This window comes from Engystomops pustulosus, chromosome 4, assembly GCF_040894005.1.
Source record: "Engystomops pustulosus chromosome 4, aEngPut4.maternal, whole genome shotgun sequence".
In the NCBI taxonomy this organism is placed as follows: Eukaryota; Metazoa; Chordata; class Amphibia; order Anura; family Leptodactylidae; genus Engystomops; species Engystomops pustulosus.
Window position 1 is genome coordinate 163,704,365 of NC_092414.1, and position 27,288 is coordinate 163,731,652.

At 42.5% G+C, this 27,288-nt stretch overlaps 2 protein-coding genes across 3 annotated transcripts in view; one reads left to right on the forward strand and one right to left on the reverse strand.

Annotated features, from left to right (window-relative positions):
* The first annotated feature begins 1,956 nt into the window (after positions 1-1,956).
* PDIA3 (protein disulfide isomerase family A member 3) lies at positions 1,957-14,703 on the forward strand. The gene is made up of 13 exons (XM_072148398.1): positions 1,957-2,252; positions 3,784-3,862; positions 4,275-4,392; positions 9,159-9,266; positions 9,363-9,492; positions 10,276-10,395; positions 11,026-11,151; positions 11,298-11,480; positions 11,610-11,718; positions 12,973-13,101; positions 13,701-13,780; positions 13,997-14,054; positions 14,252-14,703. The coding sequence occupies exons 1-13, from the start codon at positions 2,107-2,109 to the stop codon at positions 14,360-14,362; spliced, it is 1,497 nt and encodes a 498-aa protein (XP_072004499.1). The 5' UTR covers positions 1,957-2,106; the 3' UTR covers positions 14,363-14,703.
* A 123-nt stretch (positions 14,704-14,826) lies between these two features.
* The window catches only part of ELL3 (elongation factor for RNA polymerase II 3), a 73,531-nt gene continuing 61,069 nt past the window's right edge, over positions 14,827-27,288 (reverse strand). For both annotated transcript variants that reach the window (XM_072148396.1, XM_072148397.1), the window contains 4 exons: positions 24,175-24,232; positions 19,794-19,965; positions 18,642-18,686; positions 14,827-15,906 (listed from right to left, as the gene is read on the reverse strand). In XM_072148396.1, the coding sequence (XP_072004497.1) occupies positions 15,799-15,906; positions 18,642-18,686; positions 19,794-19,965; positions 24,175-24,232 (383 nt within the window). In that variant the 3' untranslated portion in view covers positions 14,827-15,798. The remainder of the gene's footprint in view (positions 15,907-18,641; positions 18,687-19,793; positions 19,966-24,174; positions 24,233-27,288) is intronic.

Sequence of the window (27,288 nt, forward strand, 5' to 3'; positions counted from 1 at the left end):
TAGCCGGCACCACTACTACGGCAAACTATGAAGAGTGTCGCAAAAAAATAAATAATCACACCGTTTTCAGAAAATTTTATTGAACAAAAAACGCAGACACACCCTCGTTGACCATTTTATTTGTTAGAACTGTCGGTCATCGATGTAATCCTTCGAATCGGAAGCAGTCCACAGCAGGCACGGTCCTGGAAGACAAAAATAACACAAACACACAAAAAAGGGCACGCAGCCACAGGGGGGGACAGGCTCGTTGTCTAGGGGGGGGGGACATGCTCGTTGTCTAGGGGGGGACATGGTCGTTGTCTAGGTGGGGGTACATTCTCGTTGTCTAGGTGGGGGTACATGCTCGTTGTCTAGGGGGGGGTACATGCTCGTTGTCTAGGGGGGGGTACATGCTCGTTGTCTAGGGGGGGGCATGCTCGTTGTCTAGGGGACATGCTCGTTGTCTAGGGGGGGCATGCTTGTTGTCTAGGGGGGGCATGCTCGTTGTCTGGGGGGGACATGCTCGTTGTCTAGGGGGGGGCATGCTCGTTGTCTGGGGGCGGACATGCCCGTTGTCTGGGGGGGACATGCTCGTTGTCTGGGGGGGACATGCTCGTTGTCTAGGGGGGGGCATGCTCGTTGTCTGGGGGCGGACATGCCCGTTGTCTGGGGGGGACATGCTCGTTGTCTAGGGGGGGACATGCTCGTTGTCTAGGGGAGGACATGCTCGTTGTCTGGGGGGGGCATGCTCGTTGTCTAGGGGAGGACATGCTCGTTGTCTAGGAGGGCATGCTCGTTGTCTAGGGGGAGTGGAATATGCCCCCCAATTATATACATAAATATACATTGGTGCCAGTGGATGCGTTGAAGGTATGAGCAGTGGCGTGGCCAGGGGGTGTGGTTAGGGGGCGTGGCTAGGGTGTGGCTTCTGTGGGTAAAAAAATCGCCGCGGCGCGCTTCGCGCGCCGCCATTTTGTCCCTCTTTCTCCTCCACAAAAGTTGGGAGGTATGCACCCAGCATCCTGTACAATATACCTGCTTGGAACATATGGCTGCTTCCACACCCTGACCTGCCACTATTTTGTCTCGTGTCTCGTGCCTGAATAAATGAACGAGAGCTGTGAAAACCTGTGTACAGAAATGCATGATTGGATAGGACTAGGGCTGCGTTCACATGTGGTGTTATAACATGCGTTTTCAAATGCTGAGAAGAAAAGATTTGTCTAATTACATCTCTGTGAACATTGCGTTTATAAAACACGGAAGCGCCTTTATTCTTTGGGATACCAAGAAGTTTTTAATGTATTCTCAATAAAGAAAGTTTTTAACAATTATTTTTCTTATGGGCTGCTGGATCAACCATTTGTGCATTGAACCTTTGCATACTGTATGTCACCCACGGGCGGGCTCCGTGCTGATGCCCATAGGATCTGCTCAATCTTTGGCATCTCTGTGCGCCTCATACACAGGGCTTTGAAATCTGCAGCCGTGTGCATGAGCATATGTATTATATACACCGTATTTCCTTGTCCTGCGCAGGTATTCTTACAAGCTTCCGTATTCCTATGCAGAGATCGGACTCATATAGACGCGTGTTCTAAATAGATGGAGACCTCGGCCTTATAAATACAAGGTTTTTATTATTATGTGAAATGTAACAATGACAACTGAGCCCACATCGCCTGGACTCCCCCTTTAAGCACACTTGTACATCGCTCCCCAGTGTCTACTATGAGCTATGACTTCTCTGAATCCGGCCGTGATTTTGGCCTAGCTCTCCATGTAGTTCAGGGGTCGCCCCCTTTTGATAACCTCTGACATGTGATCTTCAAGCGTCACACCCCTATTGGCTGACAAACTTTCCCGCCCCTGCACGGCCACACCCTCTAGTTCGTTGGCTTCGTAACGACTACGCCCAACTGCGTTCTGAGGCCTCTGCCCACGCCTCTGCCTCGTGACGTCATCGCACCGCAGCCAATAAGCGGCTGCCACACTCCGGCTCCTGGACCAGCCGCGGCTACTTCCGGCAGGTTTTCTCTCTTTTTCTCCCCGGCTTCCCCCGTAATCCAGTCCTGGCCGCGCTGCTGAGAGCTCCGCACCCGTTCCACACCGACTCCCAGCGACATGGCGCGCAGCCTCCTCCTCAGCGCCCTCTTCCTTGTGGCCGCCAGCACCGCATGGGCCTCGGATGTCATAGACTTGACAGACGACGACTTTGATGGCACCATCTCCCAGTATGAGATGATCCTGGTGGAGTTCTTTGCTCCATGGTAAGTGCACCACTGCCGCCCCGTGCTGACAGGGGCGGTACCGCTGTGCCCCATAGCTTGTGCCCCATAGCCTGTGCCCCATGTAATATCATGTATTCAGGGGGCTCTGAGCTTTCTAACCCTGCTGCCAGTATTGAGATGAATAATTTCTGAGTGGGCTGATAGCAGAGAATAATAACATCCTCCTATACATCAGACGCTCCAACCCTTATATAGCTGTGTATAGCTCAGATAGCCTGTGCACCTCCTCTGTCTGGTCGGTTATAATGTTGTGTAGTGTCCTGTCTGCAGAGTAGTATAGAGGTGCTGCCCTTCCCTATAGCTATAGTGTTCTCCTGTGGTTATAGGATGCCCTCTGCTGCCATGCTCTGTGTAACCCTTTCTGCAGGAGGGGTGTAGCTGTCACTTTCTATTTGTCAGGATGATCATGGGCTTCTTGTAGCCACTTTCAGTTTGCTCCTTTCGCTATTAGTTGCAGCGAGCTTTGTCAGTGATGTGCGGCTCCCCCCTGGGCTGCTGGGACTTGTAGTCCTGGGGCTGCTCCCTCCCTCCTGTCACTTTGAGGACTACAGCTCCCATCCTGCCTAGCTCTGCTGCTGGACAGGGGCGTGTCCTTGCTGTGGTGGCTTCTGCTGGTTGGCTGTCAGGAACTTGGTGGCTGCTTCTGATTGGTTTGGTGCATGGAGCAGCACGTCATGTAAGCAGAGTCTACACGGATATCCTCCTGTATCCTTGCCTAATCAGATTCACTTACTGTGAGCACCTCAAGGCAAATGTGACATCACCGTGTGCAATAACTTGGTGCATTTTATCCCATATTTTTTTTGTTTGGTACATTCAAGGAATCATAAGTTCGGGCAATAAAGGGGTCGTCCTGTGATGGACCTCTCCACAGGACTGAGGATAAATGTCTGTCCACTATATATCTGGAGACATGCGGGTCCTGTGCTAATTCTGCACCATTCCTAGAAGCCTTATAGAAGGGAATGAAGTGCAGTAGAGTTTGTGATGAATTGGGTGTGGAGCACTTTAAGGGGCTTTTTCTCCCATGTTCACCTATTGCTGGAACCCTGTGGGCTGACGCTTAATGATTAGTAATGTGCCCCCTTCCCTTTAGCTTTGTGTAATACATACTGCAGCCTATTTCAGTCACTTGTGACTCTTCCGCCACATGTCCGAGCATTAGCTATAGCCTGCACCACTTCCTACTACAGTATATAGTGCAATTCTACACCAGGTCTGGCATAGAATAGCGGGGGTGCCTGCTATACTCTAGCATAAAGTGCTAAGATAGATGCCCCCATGATAAGTGGATGGCACAAGTGATGAGTGACGGCTCATGAGATGACCAGCGTTTATATCCTTGCTGATCTGCACAAAAAAATCAAGTTCTAAACTCAGAATCTGAAGATTCTATAAATATTAACTTCCCATATTGGCCAAAGGAACTTTCAAGTCCCAAGAAGGTCTGTGTTTGGTTACACCTTGGTCCAATAAGTATCTGCTGACTTGTAGTTGTGTCACTTCCCAGGTGTGGACACTGTAAGAAGCTTGCACCGGAATATGAGGAGGCTGCCACCAAATTGAAAGGAACCGTCTCTCTGGCTAAGGTACGATATTCTTTGTTCCTGGTCAATGACCTGGTTAGTAAATAACTGATACAAGCTGCAGAGTGGTTGCCTGTACGGGGGGGCTGGAGTCCTCCATAATGAAAGGTGTTCTTGCACAGTTGTCTCATTTTGTTTTTTCTGGGTTTTGGAGGACTCCGTTTAAAAAAAAAAAATTATATATATATATTTATTCTCACGGGTTATAGGAATAAAACATGTATTTAATTCTTAAACGTTGGACTTGTGTCTTTTTCCAGCCTTGTATACTATGACCTACCTTTGTCCATATACCGTAATGAGATGGCTTTTTAAAAGGAGTCAATCATGGTCACATGGCCTTTTGAAGGTTGTCTTTTCTACCTCATATTTGCTGAGCTGATGACCAGATTTTAACTTGATATATTTTTGTTAGGTTGACTGTACAGCAAACTCTAACACTTGCAACAAATACGGAGTCAGTGGTTACCCTACTCTCAAGATCTTCAGAAACGGAGAAGAGTCTGGTGCTTATGACGGCCCTAGGAATGCTGGTAAGAGGCTCTAGTGGATGGTAAAAGGAGGGACTCTATAAAGTGAAGGGATGTGGGCATTTTTAACATGGTTGTTCATATTGTGAATCCTACAATTGCTGCATGTTATCGTGCAGTTCTGTTTTGTAGAAAAGTGCCATCCCCACTTAAAATTTTCTAATGAATGCAGGCTGTAATATATGGGGGTATCACAGCTAAACTGACAGCTGATGAGGGATCAGGCTTGTGGGATTTCAGCAGGACCAATTTATTCTAGCAGTTTGGCTGCTCCAGATCAACAGGATTCCTCTACATAGATCTAGTTGGCACAGTTCCAGCCATGTTGTAATGGTTTTTAGAACTAAAAAAATTAACTTTAACCCCTTCCCGATGCGCGCCGTACTAGTGCGTGTCTGGTCCTGGTGCATGGAGAGGGCTTGTGGGCCGAGCCCTCTCCATAGACGGTAAGTCTTTGTTGCATATTGCAGCAAAGGCTTACCGGTAACACCCGCGATCGGTGCTAGCACCGATCGTGGGTGTTTTCACCTCGATCGCTGCCGCCATCTTGCCGCGGATCATCGCTCCCCGATGACCTCACAGGGAGCGGCGATACGTCGCCATGATAGCCTCGGTTGTTCCGAATACCCGAGGCTACTTCGTTTTAACCCATTCATTACAATGTGATAATTGCCTTTGGAATTTTTTTTCCCGCTTCCCAGTACACGCCACAGAATATTAAATACACTATGAAGTGCAATTTGTTATGCAGAAAATAAGCCGTCACACAGCTCTTTATGTGGAAAAATAAAAGTTATAGATTTTTGAAGTTGGTGAGTGAAAAATGAAGTGAAAAAACTAAAAAAGGCCAAGTCGTTAAGGGTTTAAGGTTCATTCAGATGGCTATGGTCAGTCTGTGAATGCCAGATCTTCTGGTGACCTGTTTTCATGGACCAACAATATGAGAGGATAGAACAGTTTCCCTTACCTCTCATTTGAGAAATGGCAAGAGGGGAGAGGGGGGAGGGGGGGGGCGCTCTATAGGGTACCATCAGAATAAAAGGAAAGCGGTTAGATAATCCCATTAGTCTCACTCATCATTTTCACCCTTGAGTGTTCAACTGACTATAACCCAAAGCTTACTATGATTGTTGTGTCCTGATATGGTCACATGTCTTTGTAATTAACCCCTTCCTGACGGTGGACGTAATGGTGTCGAGCCAACGTCCCACTTCTGGCACCGGGTCCCAGACCAAGATGGTGCCAGAAGCTGCGGGTGTCTACTGTATATTACAGCACACACCCACCTGTAACACCCACAACTGGAGGCTCCTCTGATCATGGGTTTTAACCCCTTATACACTGCGGTCAAACATGACTTGGTGTGTAAATGGCTTCTGATGTTTTTTCCTCAATAAAATTGTAAAAACATAGAAAACTATATAAATTAGTTATCACTGTAAACGTAGTGATTCATAGAATAAATATTGACATATTAGAATTGTACAGTGAGTAGCTCAAAAAAATGCACAATCTGAAACCTGAATTGACTTTCTTTTTCCTCTATACATTCGAGTAAATAAAATGTCATCAATAAATTAGACTCGCAAAAATGAAGTATTTGTAAAGTGCATCTAATCTCACAAAAATAAGCCATTATTGCCAAAATAGACTGTGACATTGCACATCTGCCTGAATGGTGCACCATGCCTTCAATGCCCTGGCATGTGCCCATACAGCAGTTTACCACCACATTTGGGGTATTGGCGTACTCGCGAGAAATGGGTATCAAACTTTTGTGGCGCCAAAATTAAAATGACAAAAAACATACTTTGATGTAAAGTGAAACCATTAAAGGGTTAACAAACTTCATAAAAGTTGTTTTCCATACATTGAAGAATGTAGTTTTTAAAATGGGGTAACTTGTAGGGTTTTACGATAGGGCCTCTCAAAGTGACTTGAAAGCTGAACAGATCCCTCGAAAGTATGATTGGAAAAAGTAAAAAATCGTGAATTTCCAAATTTTTGCATATGTCAAAGTGTTCCAAAGTTATAACCACTTTAAAAAGGACCTGCCACCTGTGAAAACGGCACCAAGAACTGCTTACTGAGGAAGAAGCTCCTAGTGCTACAATAGATGTAGCCGTATCGCAAACCTCCGATAATGCTAGCAGATACTGCCACGCTGTACAATAGAAAATTCCGGATAGTGCTGTAAGTCGTCAGGTGTATCCATGAGGGTGCTGTCAGAGGCGCAGCTTCACCCCCGGACCGCCCCTCACACTCCGTAGGCCGGCGGTGACTGCAGAGCGTCATGCGGCAGTAACCGCCCCTAAACCCGCCCCCTCATGAATACACCAAATGCTTACAGCACGCGGCCCAGCGTTTCTTAGGTACAGTGCGGCAGTGTTTGGTAGTGTTATCAGAGGTTTCCGATAATGCTAGCAGTGTAACACTGCTACACTGGTTGTAGCACTAGGAGCTGCTTACTTTAACCCCTTAGCGCTCTGCGCCGTAGCTGTACTGCGCTGAGTCCCGCGAATAGCGCTCAGCGCAGTACAGCTACTGCGCAGAGACTATGCCGATTCGGCTCTGCACAGGAGCCAAACCGGCATCTGGGGTCGCGGGATTACAGCGGTAATCTACCGCTGACATCCCCGGCTAACACCCGCGGTCGGAGTGGGCTCCGATCGCGGGTGTTTAACCCATTAAATGCCGCGGTCAACGCGTCCGCGGCATTTACCATGCCTTCCGGGGGTCTTTACCCCACGATCGGCGCCCCCAAAAACGGCTCGGGGGCGCCGATCGTGGGCTAAATCCGATCGGGACCCCAGAGAAGCCTGAAGGCAGTGCCTTTAAGATGGCATCTGTGACGTCATCTTAAAGGCAAGTGTCAGCCTATGCATCTGCATAGGCTGACACTGCTAATACCTTGCAATACATGAGTATTGCAGAGTATTATCATGAACAAGCAATCAGATGATTGCTTGTTCATGTCCCATGGTGGATCAAGTAAAAAATGTAAAAACAAAATGTTTTTCAATAAAAAATAACTTTATAAATCGCTAAAATTGCCCATAAGCCCCAAAACATATAAAGAGACATATAACGCTCAAAAAAGTCTAAATCATAACACAAACCCCACATATATAGTATCACCGCGTCCGTAACAATCCATAGAATAAAACAAAATAACTATTGAACCCATATTATGAACGTCGTAAAAAAAACTTTAAAAACCCGTCAAAAATTACGATTTTTACCTATTATATCCCACTAAAAATGCACTAAAAAGTGATCAACAAAACATATGTACTCCAGAATGATACTGTTGCAAAGTACAACATGTCCTGCAAAAAACAAGCCATCAACCAGCTCTGTAGCCAAAAACGTAACAATGTTATGCCACTTGGAAGACGGCGATGCAAAAATGATAGATTTTTTTCCCCACATTAGGGTTTTATTTGGCAAATTTAGTAAAACATAAAAAAAATATTCATGTCTGGTATCCCCGTAATCTGATCGACCCATAGAATAAAGATAACAGGATTGTTAGTCTATACGGGGAACACGAAAAAAAGTAAAAAATCCAGTACAGAATTGGTGCTTTTCTACTCGTGACCTCCAAAAAAGATCCTAAATTTTCAACAATAGGTGATACCAACCCCAAAATGGTAACACTGGAAAAAGCATCTCATCCTGCAAAAAAAATGCCGTCACATGGCCCAAATAACGGAAAAGCAAAAATTTTATAGCCTTCAAAAGGGGGCAACGAGAACTAAAATCCTGGCAGCTGCAGGGCGCTCCTTCCCTTCTGCGCCTCCATAACACAAGTAATGTCCACATGTGGGGGGTCGCTGCACTCGGGGGGGAAATTGTAGAACAAATTTTATGGTGGGTTTTCTCTTATCTTATGGAAATGTGTAAATTTTAGTGCTAAATGAACGTATAACCGACAAAATTTGACCATTCTAAATTTCACCGCCATTTTGATTCAATTACTATGAAGATCTCAAGGGGTTAACAATCTTTGTAAATGCTGTTTCTGATAGCTTGAGGGGTACAGATTTGAAAATGGGTTGGTTATATAGGGGGGTTTAATGCTAAATATGTAAAATTTCATTCAAAACAGTATTTATCCCCAAAATAGTCAATTCTGAAAATACAGAAACTCGATTCGATTTGTAAGCCGCGTGACGTCAAAATAAATTATCCAGACATTTCAAAAATTATGAAAAAGTAAAGTAGACAAATGGGAAATGTTATTTAGGTGGTAAATCTATCTGCTTGAAAACGCGGTGATTTCGAATTATAAAAATGGCAAATTTTTCTAAAAACTCATCTTTTTTTTTTTTTTTTCTTTGTAAATAAACGCAAAACTTAAGTACATCATGTGGGGAAAAAACAATCTCAGAATCGCTTTGATAAGTAACAGTGTTCAAAAGTTATAACCATATAAAGAGACGCAGGTCAGAATCCAAAAAATGGGAGTGAGCCTTAAGCTGTAAAATGGCTGCGTCCTTAAGGGGTTAAGCAGCTCCTAGTGCCGTTTTTACCAGTGACAGGTCCTCTAACCCCTCAAATTAAAAAAATAAATAAATTAAAAAAATTTGGGCTGTGTCAGGAAGGTGCAAAAATGTCACATTTGGGTTTGTAGACTAGATGTTAGAATCTAGGGGTAGGCGCAGCTTTAGCTGGCAGCACTTGAATGCTGCATGTAAGTAAATTATACTGTGTTTATGTTGTAATGTAAACATTTTTTAGAAAACCTGTTGTGTTCTATTTTCAAGATGGTATTGTCAGCACCCTGAAGAAACAGGCCGGCCCTGCATCTGTTGATCTGAAGTCTGTAGAAGAATTTGACAAATTTATCAGTGACACTGATGCATCCGTTGTGGGTGAGGAATCCTGAGTCCACGTTACACTGCGATAGTTCAGTAGAATTGGGTGAATGTGAAGTAAACGTGTTTCCTTTCCCCCCCCCCCTCATGTAGGCTTTTTCCGTAGTCTATACGACACTGCTCATTCTGAATATCTGAAAGTTGCCAACACGCTAAGGGAGAAATACCGCTTTGCTCACACAGATGAAAATGAGTTGGTGGACAAATATGACTCCAATGGAGAGTGAGTACATCATATCCTGTAGATGGAGACTTGTAGTGGAAAATCATGGGAGTTTTATTTTGTCAGGCGAGACAAGTTAATATAGCATTCACTATACAGGGAAATGTGTCCAAAAAGGTGGTCTGCCTGACAGGAGAATGGCACGGCCTATATAGTTTGTAGGGTTTATTTCTTATACCTCCCCCATCCTACTGCTTGGCTTATTATAAAAGATGTTACAATTAACTTGCATAAAATATTGTGTAAGGCACTGAATACATAAAAGGCTTACAGAAGCATTGTTACTCCTACTTAAGGAGGCCTGTTTAGGCTGAATGACATTTCCTAAACTTTGGACATCAAATCTGTGTCCCGTCATAACACAAGGACCAATCTTAACTCTCAAATAACTGTTACAGATGGCCCCCCCTACTTAAGACGACTTAGACGGGCCCCTCTGCCCACTGTGACCTCTGGTGAAGCTCTGGATGCTTTATTATAGTCCCAGGCTGCAATGTTCAGCTGTAAGGTGTCTGCAATGAAGTTTTATTAATCCTGGTTCCCATGACGGCACAACATTTTGAAAATCCATTTGTCACAGGGACACCTTGCTTTTTTTTGAGTTCCAATTATACAATCTACTTATTTTGATTAGCGTACAGACCTAAAGAACCTATCCTGTACATAACCAGGGGACTGCCTGTATTTGGTATGCTAATCTTTCTTACAGGACCATAGTAGTAGTATGCTCTTCAGCTATGTATTCCTCTAGGCACGGTTTACAACCTTCTGTTTATGTTAAAGGGGTGTCGTCTTATTCCGTCCACCACGTCTTGCAAACAAGTTTGAAGACAGTTCTGTGTCTTTCCCTGCCGATGAGAAGATCACCACTCACAAGATCAAGAAGTTCATCCAGGATAACATGTGAGTAGTTGTGAGATGCCAGTCTCTGAATATTGATTTGAGCAGCCACTAAGTGGATGAAGTGAGTCTTAATATTTGCCTCATTTGCGCTTGAGACGTCTGTTTTTACTGTCTTGTGAATATCGCGCCACTCTCATGGCTATTGTCCAAAATAGCACTCCAAGCCATTCACCTCTTATACTGCCTACCATGTTCTGTATTGCCATTGATTCTGCGATGTCACATCTCAACCCTCTGTCTGAAAGCTAAGATTCCATAAGCAAATAAGCCTTCTCTGAACATGATGAATTGGGATGGCTTAACACGTGTATATGGAGGTCTTTTAATTACTACCTGTTACAATCAGTGGTGTTGCAGTTTTATGTATTGCAAGATGAGACCTTAATCTTGGTCAAATGCAAGAGCTTCAACTAATCAAAAACTTGGAGAAACCTTCACTGTCACATATGGCACACAGCTCTGATATCTGTGTTTACAGCTTCTTTGAATTGATTAATTTTATATAGGAATGTTTGTATTGCAGATATTCTACTGCACTTTACAGTGCAAGGATGTTGCAGAGTTAAAACTGATATTTAATATAGACCTTGCAAAAAATATTTTCTAATTTCTGTTTCTATTGCGTCTTAGATTTGGCATCTGCCCTCACATGACTGAAGACAATAGAGAATTAATCCAAGGAAAGGATCTGCTTGTGGCCTATTATGATGTGGACTATGAGAAGAATCCCAAGGGCTCCAACTACTGGAGAAACAGGTGAACTACACTGTTTTGTCAATTGTAGTAACATCAGAAGTCTGCTTTAGAGCAAGATTTTTCGGTATTTAAGCTGCTGAAGTACCGAACATTTAGGGACATGTATTAGAATATAACTTTTGTGACACACAATTTGTCCATTTCAGAGTAATGATGGTAGCAAAGAAGTTCCTCGATGCTGGTCACAAACTCAATTTTGCTGTTGCCAACCGTAAGTCCTTTGCACATGAAGTGACTGAGTTTGGCTTGGATGGCAGCGCTGGAGACATTCCTGTTGTTGGAATTAAATCCGCCAAAGGAGAGAAATACGTCATGCAGGAGGAGTTCACGTAAGTATATGTTCTATTATACCTATAAAGTTACCTGCATAGCATACCTGTACTGATGGGTTAGGCTGCCTATATCTGTGGAGGATCTAAAGTAACAAGGAATCCTTTGTTTCTCATTCTGTTCTTCAGTCGTGATGGAAAGGCACTGGAGCGATTCCTCCAAGACTACTTTGATGGTAAACTGAAGAAATACCTGAAATCTGAGCCTGTTCCTCAAAACAATGATGGCCCAGTAAAGGTAAAAACATCCATACTATTCCTGAGGAGTCAAGTACAGTTGTAGTTTTATAGCTTTAGTTCCCAGCATGTCCTCTGAAATCTAAAGTATCTCTATCTGTATCTAATGTTTTGGGGGAATGGATCAACAGTCTTTTAACACTAAAGTCAAAAACGTTTGTGTACACCTATAGAGTACTGAGGAAAGATGGGGTAAATAGATCTACCAGTGATGGGGACCTACAATAATAGTATAGCTATTTTCATAGATTTTGTGGGTAAAGATGGCACAGTCTGTGTTTAGTACAAATACTTAGGGTGCCAAAAACTAGTTAAAGTTGGTTTAGGGTCCCAAATCAACCTTTTGGAATTGATGCTGGGCCGTATCTGCATGTGCCATACGTACACTGCGCGAGCTCCATAATACTCTGGCTTTTCTTGCCGAAACATAGGATGGAAAAATATTGGGTCCGAGTGTTTCCTCTCGGGGGAGGCTTTCCACTCGGGTAAGGCAGGATAGATCACAAAACAGAGAAGAAAACAAAGCGCAAAGAGACTCAAGTGGTTTTTGTTACATGGGGTGTAAAATAAATGATGGCGACTCACACTCAGATCTTTCTGCTACCAGGTGAATCGGCGAGCGAGGTTGCTCTTGGGTGTTTATGGGCATCTGAAGACACTGCTGGCCACGAGATTCTATTTTGGTCCGTTCTCCCAGGCAGATGGACCAACAAGGTAGATGCAATGCACATGGAGTAGAACATCTTGTCGGTATAGGCGCTGCAACTTCCACAAGAAAAAAAGTGCTTGAGCTGTGAGCTTCTCCTTCTTGACCCCACAGCAGCAGGAAGAGTAGACAAGCGTGTCTGATGTGCTTCACATCAGCACATCACACTCTTGTCTACTCTTCCTGCTGCTGTGGGGTCAAGAAGGAAGGCGAAGCTCACAGCTCAAGCACTTTTTTGCTTGTGGCTAATGGACGTCGCAGCGCCTATACCGACTAGATCTTCTACTCCATGTGCATTGCAACTTGCCGAAACGTGCAGAGGGCAAGGTGGATAAGTATGGTTTAGTGTCCCAGATCACCCAGACAGGTTCCCTTTAAGGAGATGAAATAAGTATTTAAAACTAGGAGTAGATTGCGTCCCTCCACCTTCTTAAATTCCATTTAAAAATATTTATCCAATGCAACATGCGTAATGTGCTTGTTAAAAAAAAAAAAATTCTTCTGCAAAATAAACCTTATGAAATGTTTGGTTTTGGGTTCCTCACTTAGGTGGTTGTGGCTGAAAACTTTGATGAAATTGTAAATGATGAGAGCAAGGATGTTCTGATTGAGTTCTACGCTCCATGGTGCGGACACTGCAAGAACCTGGAACCCAAATACAAAGAACTTGGAGAGAAGGTATGACTGACCGCTATCACTTGGCAATAAACCTAATATGTTGAGGTTCTTATCGAGGGAGTTGCATTAAAATTTAAGTTAAAAAAATAGTATGTGCAGGTCTGAAGTTCTGTGTTCTACTCAATTGGTAGCTGCTTATGGGCTTGGGATAGGATGTGGATTCCTAAAAATTTCTAGATTAACTCTTAATTCAGGACCTACAAGCCATCTGCAGATACCAGCAGGAGGGATTAATTGAAAGTAGTGGGGATCCACTGTCTAGTTTACACTGATCCTTCTGCCCAGCATCGGATCTGAACTTGCATGCCTTATATTGTAACTGAGTTTTTACAGTGTATAGAAAATGGTTTTTCAGCAGCAGATTACAGAACCAATGGCCTACTTTTGTTGAAATGGGATTGTAGCATTCATTTCCCCAGCAGATTCCCTAATCTATGAAGATATTCTTGGATGGACTACTGCATCATGGGACCTGTTAGTAAAAGGGATTGCAAGAGAATTTTTAAAATTGGGATTACTGTATGGACTGCTCTTGGCCTCCTGGCTCTCTAGACTGCCTGTCTACCTTTAGGCTGTAATGCTGTATTTCTATCTTACAGTTGGGCAATGATCCAAACATCGTTATTGCCAAGATGGACGCCACTGCAAATGATGTGCCTTCCCATTATGAAGTCAGGGGGTGAGTAGAATGCGTCTTATGAGGGTGTGGGTTTTTTTCTTATGATTTTAAGCATCAATATAACCATCAAAAGTAAAACTTATTAATTGCACAATACTGAAATACATGATCCATCTGCTATACTGCTTACCACAGTGTATTTCGGCATATATTCTGCAGGGTTTGTTTTTATTTATTGGTTTTTTTTCTTCTGAAAGAGATTTATGTATTTTTCAGGTTCCCCACCATTTACTTTGCACCAGCTGGAAGTAAGCAGAGTCCAAAGAGATATGAGGTGAGTTGAGTTAAGGTTTAACAATCAAAGTAGACTGTCGTGTGTCCTGCCTAAAGACATGGCATCGCTATTATGCCTCTTGCTTTTGTATAGGTGCGCATGCCTGGATTGTATTTCTTAGTACTGGTAGAAGTTCATTTTGCTTCCAGAAAGAGGTTTGTAGAGTAATTAATGACTTCTGCTTCTTCTGCTTGTAGGGTGGCAGAGAGGTTAGTGACTTCCTCGGTTACTTGAAGAAGGAGGCTACAAACCCTCCAGTTGTCAAAGATGATGAAAAACCCAAAAAGAAGAAGAAAGAAGAATTGTAAGATCTTGCAAGAGCAGCACTTCTACAAGTTGGGGCGTCATCCTGACATTATGTGGGATTTAATGGGAACACAACATTGTGGACACTGAAGCAACTCTTTACTGAAGGGAGTATGACCATTGGATAGAGATTATTTCTTAGATGCACTGCTGGAAAGATCCAAGGACCTATGAATATCTGTGGCTTGTCTGGGGGGGCACCACTTTTCCATCTAGGTTGGGAGGGGCAGGGTTGGGTGGGGGCTCTGAAATCTGATGGTATTTGTTTTTGTTACGTTTTTATTTTTATTTTTTTGTACATTTGAACCAGATATGACAATAAACCCCCCTCCCCCCACCTTAACCATTGTTTGACTCCTTTTTCCTGCTGTAAAGAACTGTCTTCAAACAGGCCTGTAGTCCATTGTTTGCAGTCCCTCTGCTCTAGGTGTGAGGACTGCTAAATATTAATCACACTGAACAAAAGTAAATAAACAGACTTAATTTAATGTAAAATGTCATGACATACTGCAACAATGTAACACAAAGAACATAATATCAAGAGTTGAATTGTAGATCCCAGGTCAGTGTAAAGATCATCCATGTCTTGTTACAAGTGACGTTCAGGGTCAGATTGTTTCCTCAAGCGCCATCATTGTGTTGGCTACGTTATAAGCCGTGTCAAACTCTCTACTGATCCACTCTGCAATTCTATGTTTCACATTCACATGGAGTGAGTTGGTTGGGGAGGAAAAACCTCTTGTGTGCAACAGCCTAAGACATTACGCACAAAAATATGCAGATTCTCTGCTGTATTTTAGTTGCTGCAAATGACCTGCACGGTCCTTCTCATTCACCTGAGTCCCTGATCTGTGGGAAAAACAAAGCAATTCTCATCCACCACCCACCCCTGGCTCACTTTTTTCTTGGATCTCCCAAAGGAGAATTTGTACCTCTAATGAAATATCCTGAACACAAATGTGCTTAAACCTGTATTCTACCTCTTCCATAATGCACCTGCACTTGGTAGAAGTATCACATGTAAGTGCTGATAATGTACTGCCCTGTTCCTCTTTAATATCCACACATAGTAGTTGAATCTTGCTGGATAGGGCTCCTTATATACTGCTCAGAAGATCATTACATTGCACAGGATTATGGGATTTCTGCATCTTTCTTCCTGCTTGATCTTTGAGGGTCAGGTGGCCACCATACAATCTATTACCTAGTCATGCTCCCTTAAGGCAGTGGCTGATGCTTTGATGCATCAAGGCATTTTTACGTTCTATCATAGTTTGCTGGCACTTTTTTTTTTTTTTTTTTTTTTTTTTCCTTTTTTCTGTTTCGTTCATTTTCAGTTGCTTGATTTGCTGAGAAGTCTTTCCATCAAGGCTCATAGTCGTTGTACTGTGCTGATGGTCTTCTGGTACCAGTGAGATGTCTCCTTGACAGAATCTGGCTAAGTTGGGGTATTCTTCTCATACTCCAGTATCAGATGCTTAATGTGTGAGAGTTTGTGGTGCAGGTATTCACACCGTGTCTTCTCTTCCCTGTAGCCAGGATATGTCTGCATGGAGAAACGGGGCAGATTTTAGTCTTCAAACTCATAAAATTGGGGGGGAATAAGTGAACTTTTAGCATGTCGTCAATGTGTATGTAAAACATGACACATACTGCAAATTGTCATGTAGTGAGTATGGATTACACAGGGACTTCTCTACTACTGAGAGTGGTGAAGATCCTCCGCAGCAGGAAATTAAGATGCTGTAATTCATTAAATGCATGTGGAACTTCAGACTTCTAAAAATGTTGTAATTCAACAACCGATTTTCCACTCAACCCTGACTGCATTAAGCCTAAAGGCATGTTCATATTGAGTTCTACCAGCACAATCTCCCATGGACTATGGAGTAGAAACAAGACTGGAACTGTCTCTCCTTAAGCATAATGGGGCAGACTTATTGTATGATGGAAGCCCCAACAGATGCATCAAGAGGCTTGGCCCTCCTGGGTTCATTTGGGCTGCTAGCTGGCGTAGTTTTGCACATAAATCATACATCCGTTCAAGGTGAACACTACAAAGACCATGCATGGAACGCCTTTCTCCATCCCACTCCACTGCCCACTGGTGGAAAGGGTGTAGTAATCGTCAGGCGCTTCTATGCCAGTGTTTTTTTTTTTTTTTTTTTTTTTTTTGCGTAGAAGCCCTGATAAATCTTAAGGTTTCTGTGGCTGGAAGAAGCACTTATTGGTTCCCCTGAGCAACTAGAACAATTTTTCTCTTGGACTCTTCTGATCTCCCCCAATGCGTGTGAAACTACTACTCTATAGTAACTATGGGAAGAAATAAATATAAGTTTGAAGTGTTTCCTGCATTTTTGTACAGAGCATCAAAGTTGTACTAGAGAAAGAGGAGCTCTGCAATTTCCAACACTCCCATAGTATTGGATGGAGTGGCAGGATAAATGCTTAGTGGTAATATTTATTATCCATTGCCTCCTTCCTTTTAAATCAACTTTTAAAATGTTATGCTTAATCACATTCTTATGCGATTACAGAGTTTTTGTACATGGCCAGATGAATATGTAGCAGAGCTGTTTGTTTTGAATGTAGTAGAATTGTGTATGTGAGGAAGTTTGAATGCACAAATACAGCACTCCCCATCTGTTCTAATGAATGAGCTCCTGCACACAGCACAGTATATATACAGTGCAATCTCTTTGCACAGGAACGTGGTCTGCAGGTACGTGGCAGTTTCCATAGAGTATAATTGGGGGAAAAAAAAGTGAATTTGTTTTAGGTTTCTGTGTGTGTGTGTGTGTGTGTGTGTGTGTGTGTATATACTGCTCAAAAAAGGAAACACTCAACACATCGTAGATCTGAATAAATGAAATATTCTCAATGAACACTTCGTTTTCAATAAAGTTGAATTTGCTGACAACAAAATCACTAAAAAAAAAAAAAATTGTAAATGGAAATATTAAGCTATGGACTGGCCCACTCATCCCCCAGACCTGAATCTGACTGGGCACATCTGGGACATCATGTCTGGCTCCATCCACCAAAGTCACGTTGAACCACAGACTATCCAGTAGTTGGCGGATGCTTTAGTCCAGGTCTGGAATGAGATCCCTGAGGAGACCATCCGCAACCTCATCAGGAGCATGCCAAGGCGTTGTAGGGAGGTCATACTGAGCCTCGTTTTTGACTTGTTTTACGGACATAAGAACAAACTTGGATCAGCCTGTAGTGTATTTTTCCACTTTAATTTTGTGGGTGACTACAAATCCAGACCTTAATTGGTTAATAAATTTGATTTCCATTAATATTCTTTATTTTCTATTTTGGGCGGGGAAGTTGGAAAGGAAGGCTTTTTTTTTTTTTTACATTTACAAATTAACTCAAAATGACAATTATAAATTCCTTAGAGTGTGACGTTTTGTGTCAATATATAATATGCAGTCTCGGCAACTATGGCGATGTTTTTTTTTTTATAGTGTAGCAGGGGATTTTTTAAAAATTTTATTTGGAAATATTCATGTTTATTTTATAATAATAATGTGTGTGTGTGTTTTTTATTTTATATGTCCCCCAGGACATAAAAGACCCCTGGGGAACATTTTTTTACTGTTTTAATTTTTTGCCTTATAAGATTTCCCATTAGGGCCTGCACCACCTGCTGTCAAAAGACAGTGGGCGTTCAGGATGGAGTTAAAGGTGTCATATTTAGCATGAGACAAGTAGCGGCATATAGGAACCAGCTCAGATTTTTAGAACAGAAACGTTGCTTTTGGCAATGCCTTCCCTTAAGCACTAGCTAATGAGATAGACGGCTTAGAACAGTGATGGCGAACCTATGGCACGGGTGCCAGAGGTGGCACTCAGAGCCCTTTCTGTGGGCACTCAGGCCATCACTGCAGGACGGAGTTCACCAAACAGGACCAAATCCACCAAATCTTCCTGCAGTTCCAGGCAACTTAAGAGATGCTGCTCTCAGTGCTATTTTAAAGTGACACGTCATTGGCTGTTTGGAACTGCAGGAAAAATGGGAAGGTGTGGACCCACCATTCTTCCTGTACTAAAATACCCTGGAGAGAAGCTATCTGCCCTCTTTCTTTCAACTGTATTGGTAGCCTTAGGCTGCGGATACAATTGAAAGATGTGGAAGAACAGGTAACAATAAGTTACTGCTTAAAATGCCACATTGGCACTTCACGGTAAATAAGTGGATTTTGGTTGTAGTTTGGGCACTCTGTCTCCAAAAGGTTCGCCATCACTGGCTTAGAAAGTTAGTATACTCACCTTCTTGAACTTCTTGTATTCCGACAGAATCTTATTTTCAACCATCTGAAATAAAACACTAATTTTAGGGCAATATTCTGTGAACTGAACAGTATACATATATGCAGCGTATGTACGCAACTGTAATGTTAAAGGAAACCTATCAGTTGATTTGATGCATTGTGAACCAAACATACCTTGAGAATGCTGTAGCTACACTGATGCAGAAACATAATGTGTTTAATCCCTGAACTGAGTGGTTTTGCTGAAAAAACAATTATTAAATTATGATAATGAGGCGCTGTGGCTGGCTCGGCGCTCTCCTCACCCTTATTATGCACTGCTCCAGAGAATGCTGTATTCACTGTGTTGTCCCCGACAGGCAGAAGTAATAAATCTCTGCACCATTCCCCAGCTGCTGTGTATGAGTCATCCAGCTAAGGTTGATTAGCCCTATCTGGACAGTTCAGGAAGCTTTCCCAAGGTCCTGAATTTTATAATTGTTTTTTGAGCAAAACCACTGGGATCAGGGATTAAACAAGATATGTTTCTGCATCAGTGTAGCTACAGCATTCTCAAGGTATGTTTGCTTCATATGTTTACTTCTAGTGGACAGAAATCTGACCATGGTCAAACAGGTGCACATCTCGTTATAAACACAAAGCTCTGATTAGGGTGATGCCACACATGGCGTTGTGAACCCGTTTTTGGTCCGTTTTTAAGCAGTCCGTTCAAAAACGCATGCGTTTTTGACCAGTTTTATTAAGATAATTGGTAAAATCTGTCAAAAACGGATGCATTTTCAAAAACATGTGTTTTTTTTTAACAGACTTCCATAGAATGACAAACAGCAGAGATCTAGAAAACTGTTAGGAATTGATACAGAAAGTATATTGGAAAATTGTATAACTTTTTATCATAAAACAGTAACTATAATTTGCTGAAATGGGAACACCCCTTTAATTCCAGACTCTCTACATATGTATAGAATAAACATGAGATGGGTAACAGACTGCACCAGACCCTGTCTACAAGGGTTTTCAGCAATATGCAGCGATTCATATATATATACAATGTTATTTAAACAATATAATCAGTTGCATTAATTTCTCTGCTATCTGTGGGGGAAGCCTGAAGACACCAACGTATTTGGGGAATATATGACACCCCTACCTTGTGCTCTACTGTTCCCTGCTGATATTTCTTCATTTTGGAGCCAAGATGCATAAACCGCTCCAGCACTTTGGCAATCTTGGCGTGTAGCTCTAGATATTCTGAGTAATCAGAGGCAAAGTCATTTTCATACAATTTCCGCTGTTCTTGGGATGTAATTGTGGTGTATTTACTGCAAGTAACAAAAGAGAGGAAAAACAGTCTATTAAATATAGGACAGATTCATCCTTCTGTTTCATTATGATGAATTTATTGTGTTTAATGAACAATCCCTCATGATTTTCTATACCTGACACCGATAAAAGGACCTAGGGTATGCGTTACCCTAACCAACCACTAGGTGGCAGCATTGTCCTGAATTGCTGAACCCAGTGCTGCAGTATTCACAGGGGGAGGTCCTGTCCATCATCACTGTAACTGTGTGTAGGAAGCAATATCCAATTATATGGCATAACATATATACTAAAAAAAAAAAAATTCTGAAATTTCTCGCCTGCAGCTGTATTTATTTTATTATCTGATTTGGCACACAACGTAGGATAAACAGGGTGGCTTAGCCTGCTATGAAACGGGACTAACACATGTCACAACTGATACAAGAATGCAAAGAATACACACATTTAGTCCTAGAATACAAATGATTATTGCTGTGCCAGTAATGCCTCAATTCACACAAGTTCGGACAATAGAATTCCCATCATTAGACTCCTAGTAGCAATGTTTGTTATTCATGGCAAAAAATCAATTGTGACTCAATAATTCTGGTATAAAACACGTATCTGTATAATGCTACAGCTACTGTATAAGATCACCCCACCTGAATCCCACACACGTTCCAATGTGTTACCCAATCAAATTGCATGTCACAAAAGGCATATACATGAAAATACAAGTAATTACCCCAATGACATCTAGTTTAGAATATTCCTCTATCCCAGTGGTGGCGAACCTATGGCACGGGTGCCAGAGGTAGCACTCCGAGCCCTCTCTGTGGGCACCCAGGGCATCACTTAGCACAAAGGCCATCATTCAGGACTCAAGACCTCCTCCTGCAGTCAAGAACAGCCCAGGACGTACCACATTCAGCGCTATTGTAAAGTGACTGGAAGTGCAGGAGGAGCATGGAGGTTTGGACAGATGTGGATTATCATTGTAGTCCATTTTCCAGACCTGTGATTCATCCTGTTAAGGGAACCCTAGAGGGAAACTACAATAATAATCCAAATTATTCCTTCTTTCTACTGTATTTGTGTCCTCAGGACACTTATACATTTGAAACCTGTAAGTTACTTTAATTTGGCACTTTGTGAAAAATATGTGACTTCTGCTTGTAGTATTGGCACTCAGTCCCTAAAAGGTTCGCCATCACTGCCGACATCACATCCTTTTACCTAAACTTCCTGGCCTTATCAATTGTAGAGTACGAGCTCACACATGTGTCCTCATTTAGACTTCTCCTCCTATTCTGACTTGTGTAGTACAAGATAATTATTTGCCAAATATCATTTGGCAATAACTCGTTGGGCGATGAATAATGCTTTACGTGTCAATAGTTGGGGTGAGAATTGCTGTCTATGAAGGGTTTTGCTCTATGGATTAAAGGACATCTACCACCAGGATGAAGGATTGCACACTGTCAGCACACTGACATACTGGTGTGCGCCCCCTCTGGCAGGATCTGATCTTCTTTTAGCTTATTATGCCTTTGTTTTTAAGAAAAAAAAGGCTTTACAATTATGCAATTTAGTCTGAGGGGCACCAGGCTTATTAACACTTTGGGATCTGGAGCCCCTTGGGCTCATTTGCATAATTTTAAAGCCATTTTTTTTTGTACAATCCAGGACATATGAAACTAAAAGAAGAGCAGATCCTGCCAGAAGGGGTACACACCAGTATGTAAGTGTGCTTGGTGTACAATCCTTACACCTGGTGGTAGATGTCCTTTAAGACTCAATTGGGTCCTGGGTTAGTTGACAAATGTGGGCCTACTTTTCTTCAATTGTTTGACTTTTACTGTTTTCTTACTGTACCTGCACAAAGCTTCTTGGGAAAGGAGTGGTCTCTTTACAGTCTACTATTACCTACTAGTTTTAGGACCTGTGAAGGACCCTTTTGTATACATGTGTGTCTAGTGCTGGCATGTCAGGCTCCAGGGGTAGTGGACCCACTTGGCACCTGGGACCGGAATCTAAGTGGCACCCTGTTTTCAGCAGAGCCCGACCGCAAAGCGGGTTGGACTTGCTGCTGGGTGGTACCACCAGGTTGTTCCACAGGTGCGATTTTGTCTGCAGTGGCTGGCAGCCAAGGCGAGATACAGTGACATTGAGCAGAATTGTAGTCGGGGACAGGCAGGAGGTCAGGACGGGCAGCACGGGATCAGAGTTGGGGACGTAGCAATAGGTCAAGGCAGGCAGCGGAGGAGTGGAGTCAGGAACGGAACCGGGGTCACAACAGTAAATCACAATAACAGCACTGGGCATGAGACAAAGCTTTCTCTAAGGCACAAGGCGAGAAGATCCAGCAGGGGACACAGGGACGGTGTGGAATTTAAACAGAAAGGGGCGGACGGCCAGCTCCAATTATGGGCACGCTGGCCCTTTAAATCTCAGGAATCTGCGCTGCCGGAGTCGGCCCTGGATCAAAGCAAGGTGAGTGAATCAGCAGGGGTCTGGGACAGCTGAGAGAGGCACGGGTGCGCATGTGACCCGGGACGTGGGTCGCAGGAGCACCCGTGACATGGCACACATGTATGAAGATTTCAGGGCTGGGGGCTCTTCTACTTATTCCCTATACAGGGTAGTATCAAACAGGGAAGGTGGTTTGGGTGGGAATGTAGTGGATTATAATATAGGCAATGTGGTGGGTACCCCGGGGCCCATGACCTCCCAAACCACCCACCAATTCTCTCAATGCACATGTAGACAAGACACCTTTGAAGAACCTCCTAAGGTGTTAAAACCATAGATTGAAATCAGACAGAAGGGTCGCATCATTCATTCCCCAAGAAGCTTGATTCTAGTACCAAATGTAGGAAGCAATTGGGGTAGACTTGTAAGGGTAATAATATTCATACAGCCCAGGTCCCTGGCAGCCTTATTCCACCCCTGGGACACGGTCCACATAGAAGCATTTACTTCTTCAGAGTGAAACCTGAGGTGAGTTTATAACACTATAACCACCATATTAAAAGCATAATCTATATGTAAGAACTAATATACTGCTGAACCTGTACTGATCCCTATGGATGTCTATGACTGTGCCCCATCTGTAAAGCTCTTCAGCAAAGAAGGAGTTAAGCCTCTGTCTTTTGTGCCAGGATACCTGTCTTCTTATACATTGTGTACTTAACCTTGGATATTACTCCTGTGAGGGGGTCTCTTAGCGGGAGTAATGAAGACAGTCAGCAAGGGACATGGAGGCTTTAACCTGCATATGGTATTATGTCCTTATTCTGTGGATAAGGTGCAGTAAATACTGTCTGATCTGTGTCTTATATGATGGAGTAAGCAATACAGACAAGCCCCGACTTACAGACGACCCCTAGTTAAAGACAGACCCCTCTGCCCACTGTGACCTCTGGTGACTTCTCTCGATGTTACTATAGTCCCAGCCTGCAATGATCAGCTGTAAGGTGTCTGTAATGAAGCTTTATTGATAATCCTTGGTCCAATTACAACAAAAACTTTTTAAACTTCAATTGTCACTGGGGCAAAAAATGTTTTTCTCTACAACTACAATTCTAAAATATACAGTTTTGACTTACATACAAATTCAACTTAAGAACAAACCTATGGAACCTATCTTGTATGTAACCCGGGGACTGCCTGTATATAAAAAAAACTACAGTAGTCATTTTAATTGTTTCAGTTAGTATCGAGTGGATATGTCTCTATAGTGTTTTATGGTCAGTGCCACATGTTTAGAAAGTATCAGAATGTGATACATGTTGAGTACTTCCAATAAGAGACTGATACAGAACAAAGACAAACACTCTCCATGATGTGCGAGGGCCAAAGACACAATGTAATGATAATGAATCTGCAGGTACATATCACCTTGTACCAGTTTCCAGGCTTGTGGCAATTAATAGGATAATACTGACAGATGAAATTATTACTTGTGTGTGTGTCCCTGTTCTTCTGCGATAGACGTGTACTCAGACATGTAGCCTATAACTACTAGTGATGTATCTATAGGATAGATGATGATTGGTGGGGGGTCACAACCAGCACTTCTGCCATTCAGCTTATAACAGGCAGATCATGCAGCACTCTGTGTAGGATCTATCTACCTATATATATCCCACATATATCTATACTGATATAGCTTCAGTATGTGTAGTATTATACATTCTCTCCAACAAATTTGATGATTAGCCTACCTGAAATAGTCGGCAACTTCTTCAGAGGATGACACCGATTCTGAATGTTCTTCTTTTTCTAGGGGTGAAAAAAATAAGGTCACTGACTGATATCATAGAGAATGCATGAATCATTATCATATTCAAGCTGTCCGGCTTATTCATGAGTGGGAGGCACAGCCACACCCCCAGTGCATGACTGACAGCCTGTATAATGGTGTGAGGCTGTATAATGATGTGCTTCCTGGTGCTGGCGCCCCCTGCAGCCTGTGTGTATGAGATACTCCTATACACATGACTGACAGCCTGTATAACGGTGAAATGGCTCCTCCATGTGCTTCCTGGTGCTGGCGCCCCCTGCAGAATGTGTGTATAAGAGAGATACAACAGCTCCAGGCAGCCATGTTATAGCAGAACATGTCAGGTACTTGTGTAGCTGATGTCTGTGTCTCTCCCATGTCAGCAGATAAAACACAGACACTAGCAATGCTTTACTATATATTGCACACAGACATGAGCAGGGGGAGGAGAAGGAAGGGTGAACAGGGGTGACATCACTGCCTCTGACCATGTGACCAGCATCATTTACATAATAAAGGAAAGAAGATTTTGCAATGATTAATGTATGAATTGACTAGATAAAGGTTGTGATGGGATCCTTGTGAGCTGCTCCAACAGGTAGTAGTGAGAGGACTAGTGACACAGACCTGATGACAGGTGTCCTTTAACCCCTTATCACCGACACTAGTTTTCAGCTCAATGACCAGACTCGATTTTTCAAATCTGACATGTATCACGATAATTGGTTATAACTTCGGGACGCTTTAACATATCGAGGTGATTTTGAGAATGTTTTCTCGTGACACATTGTACTTCATGTTAATTCTAAATTTAAGTGATAAGTTGTGCATTTCGTTCTGAAAAAAAGTGAAAATTTGGCAAAAGTTTCTAAAAATTCTTCATTTTCCAAGTTTGAAATGTTCTGCTTTCCAGACAGGAAATAAAACTACCCAAAAAGCTTGATAATTAACATTTACGGAATGTCTTCTTTATGTTGGGATGATATTTTATGCATCCTGTAATTTTTCTATGATGTTATGTGGCGCAGAACTTTAGGTGCGATTTTTCTCATTTTCATGAAAATTGCTAAAACCCACATTTTGAGGGACAACTCAGCTTTCAAGTGACTTTGTAAGGCCTATATGATAATAAAACCCCATAAATTACCCCACTATAGAAACTTCACCCCTCAATGTATGTAAAACAACTTCTATTGAGTCTATTAACCCTTTAAGTGTTTTTACATGGGTTAAAACAATATGGACCTGGGATTTAGAAACTTTTGAATTTTTTTGGAAAATACATTCATTTAGGCCAAAACTGACAGTTTCATAATAAATAAAATGATGAAATGCTCTGCAACGTCTAATGCCCAATTTCTCCCGAGTGTACTGATACCCCATACTTGGTGGTAAACTGCTGTATGAGCGCACGGCCGAGCATAGGATCAAAGCAGCGCCATTCACAGCAGATTTGTATTGTAACATTGTAAAAGCTATAAATTTAAATTTTTTTTGGTAATGTGAACATATGAGGGCTTATTATTTGCGTGGTGAGATACAATGTATAGATAATTCATTTTGGGGGTCTATAGCTTATTCATGAGATTTTATTAACTATTTCAAGGGTGACACAAACAAAATCATCAATTTTTATTTTAGCACTTTTTTTCCCCGCTCACCGTAACGTAAAAATAATATTTTATCTTTAGTCTCTGGTTCACTACGATTACGGCGATACCTCATTTATATTGTTTTTCTTATCTTTGCTCAATTTTACTGAGTAAAACCAATATTGGAGAAAATCGCATTGTTTTTACTATTGACAACTTTTTAGGGCCATAACTTTTGTATTTTTCTGTTGTCAGTTCTGGTTGAGGGCTTATTTTTTGCGAAAAGAGTTGTTCTATTCAGTCGTATCATATTATGGAATGTAGCTTTTTTTTATCACTTTTTAGAACATTTTTTGTGATGGTGTTTGATGAAAAATTGTATAAAACGGGAAGTTTTTCGTAGATTTTTTTTTCGTCGTTCACCGAGCGAGTTCAATATTGATTTAGATTTATTGTACAGATTAATACGGACGCGGTGATACCAAATATGTAAATTTTTTGTGTGTTTTTGTGTTTTATATACTGTATTTACATTATATGTGTAACTGGGGAGATTATGGAACTTTATTTTATTTATTTATTAAATTATTATTATAAAATGATTTACTCTTTTTTTTTACTTTCATACATTTTCCACCTTTTGGCTTGAACAAGCATTCATCCGATCGCAGTGTATAGTGTAAGTAACTGACCGCGCTGCACATGCTCAGTTACTTACAGCCGGGTCCTGCCAGGAAGGCAGAACCCGGCGAGAAGAGGAGCCGACAGCCTCTTGTCACTCGCCGGACCCCGGGGCAGCGGCAGGAGGGATCGAAACCCCGGGTAAGTTTTTCCGATCCCGGGTGTTAGTGCCGGGTCTGAGCTGTGATATCACAGCCCGACACCGGCACTATACTGACCCGATGTCCCGAAATCTTCTTCTGACGCGGCACCGTAGAAAGGCGTCGCGTCAGAAGAAGTACCCTTAATGACCGACGTAGATTCCCGATAGGGCGGTCATTAAGGGGTTAAAGGACAGTGAGCTATATTTACTCGACTTCTAGCTCTGTTATTTGTTATCCATGGCCTCCTTCCTTTTAAAACCAACGGTTATAATTATGCTAATGAGTCAGAAGTCGGATGTTACCAGAGCCCCTCAGTGCTGTAGCTTCACAGGCTGTCAAATTGTGCAAGGAGCACTTCCCCCTCTCACTTTGTGCTGGAACTTCCTCTGCTGCAGTGAGATTACATCAGGAAGAGGAGAGGGGGAAAGGGAGGTGGAAGAGGAAAAAGGGGGAGGCAGTGTAACAGCCTGTGAACTTACAGCACAAAGGGCCTCTGGTAACACCCCCAGAGCCCTTTGGCTCATTACCATAATTTATAAAGTTTAGAAGGAAGGAGGCCATATGTTCCCTCATCTCTAATGTCTGATTGCTCTTGGATTAGCTATGCCGAAGCTCTTTAGACACCGTGAGGCAACTGCA

Excerpts from the sequence above, each read along its gene's own strand:
- PDIA3 (XM_072148398.1), top strand. The coding sequence starts at position 2,107 with ATGGCGCGCAGCCTCCTCCTCAGCGCCCTCTTCCTTGTGGCCGCCAGC. Across the intron at positions 9,267-9,362 it reads CACTGATGCATCCGTTGTGG|GCTTTTTCCGTAGTCTATAC; the intron begins GTGAGGAATCCT and ends CCCCTCATGTAG. Across the intron at positions 13,102-13,700 it reads ACAAAGAACTTGGAGAGAAG|TTGGGCAATGATCCAAACAT; the intron begins GTATGACTGACC and ends TCTATCTTACAG.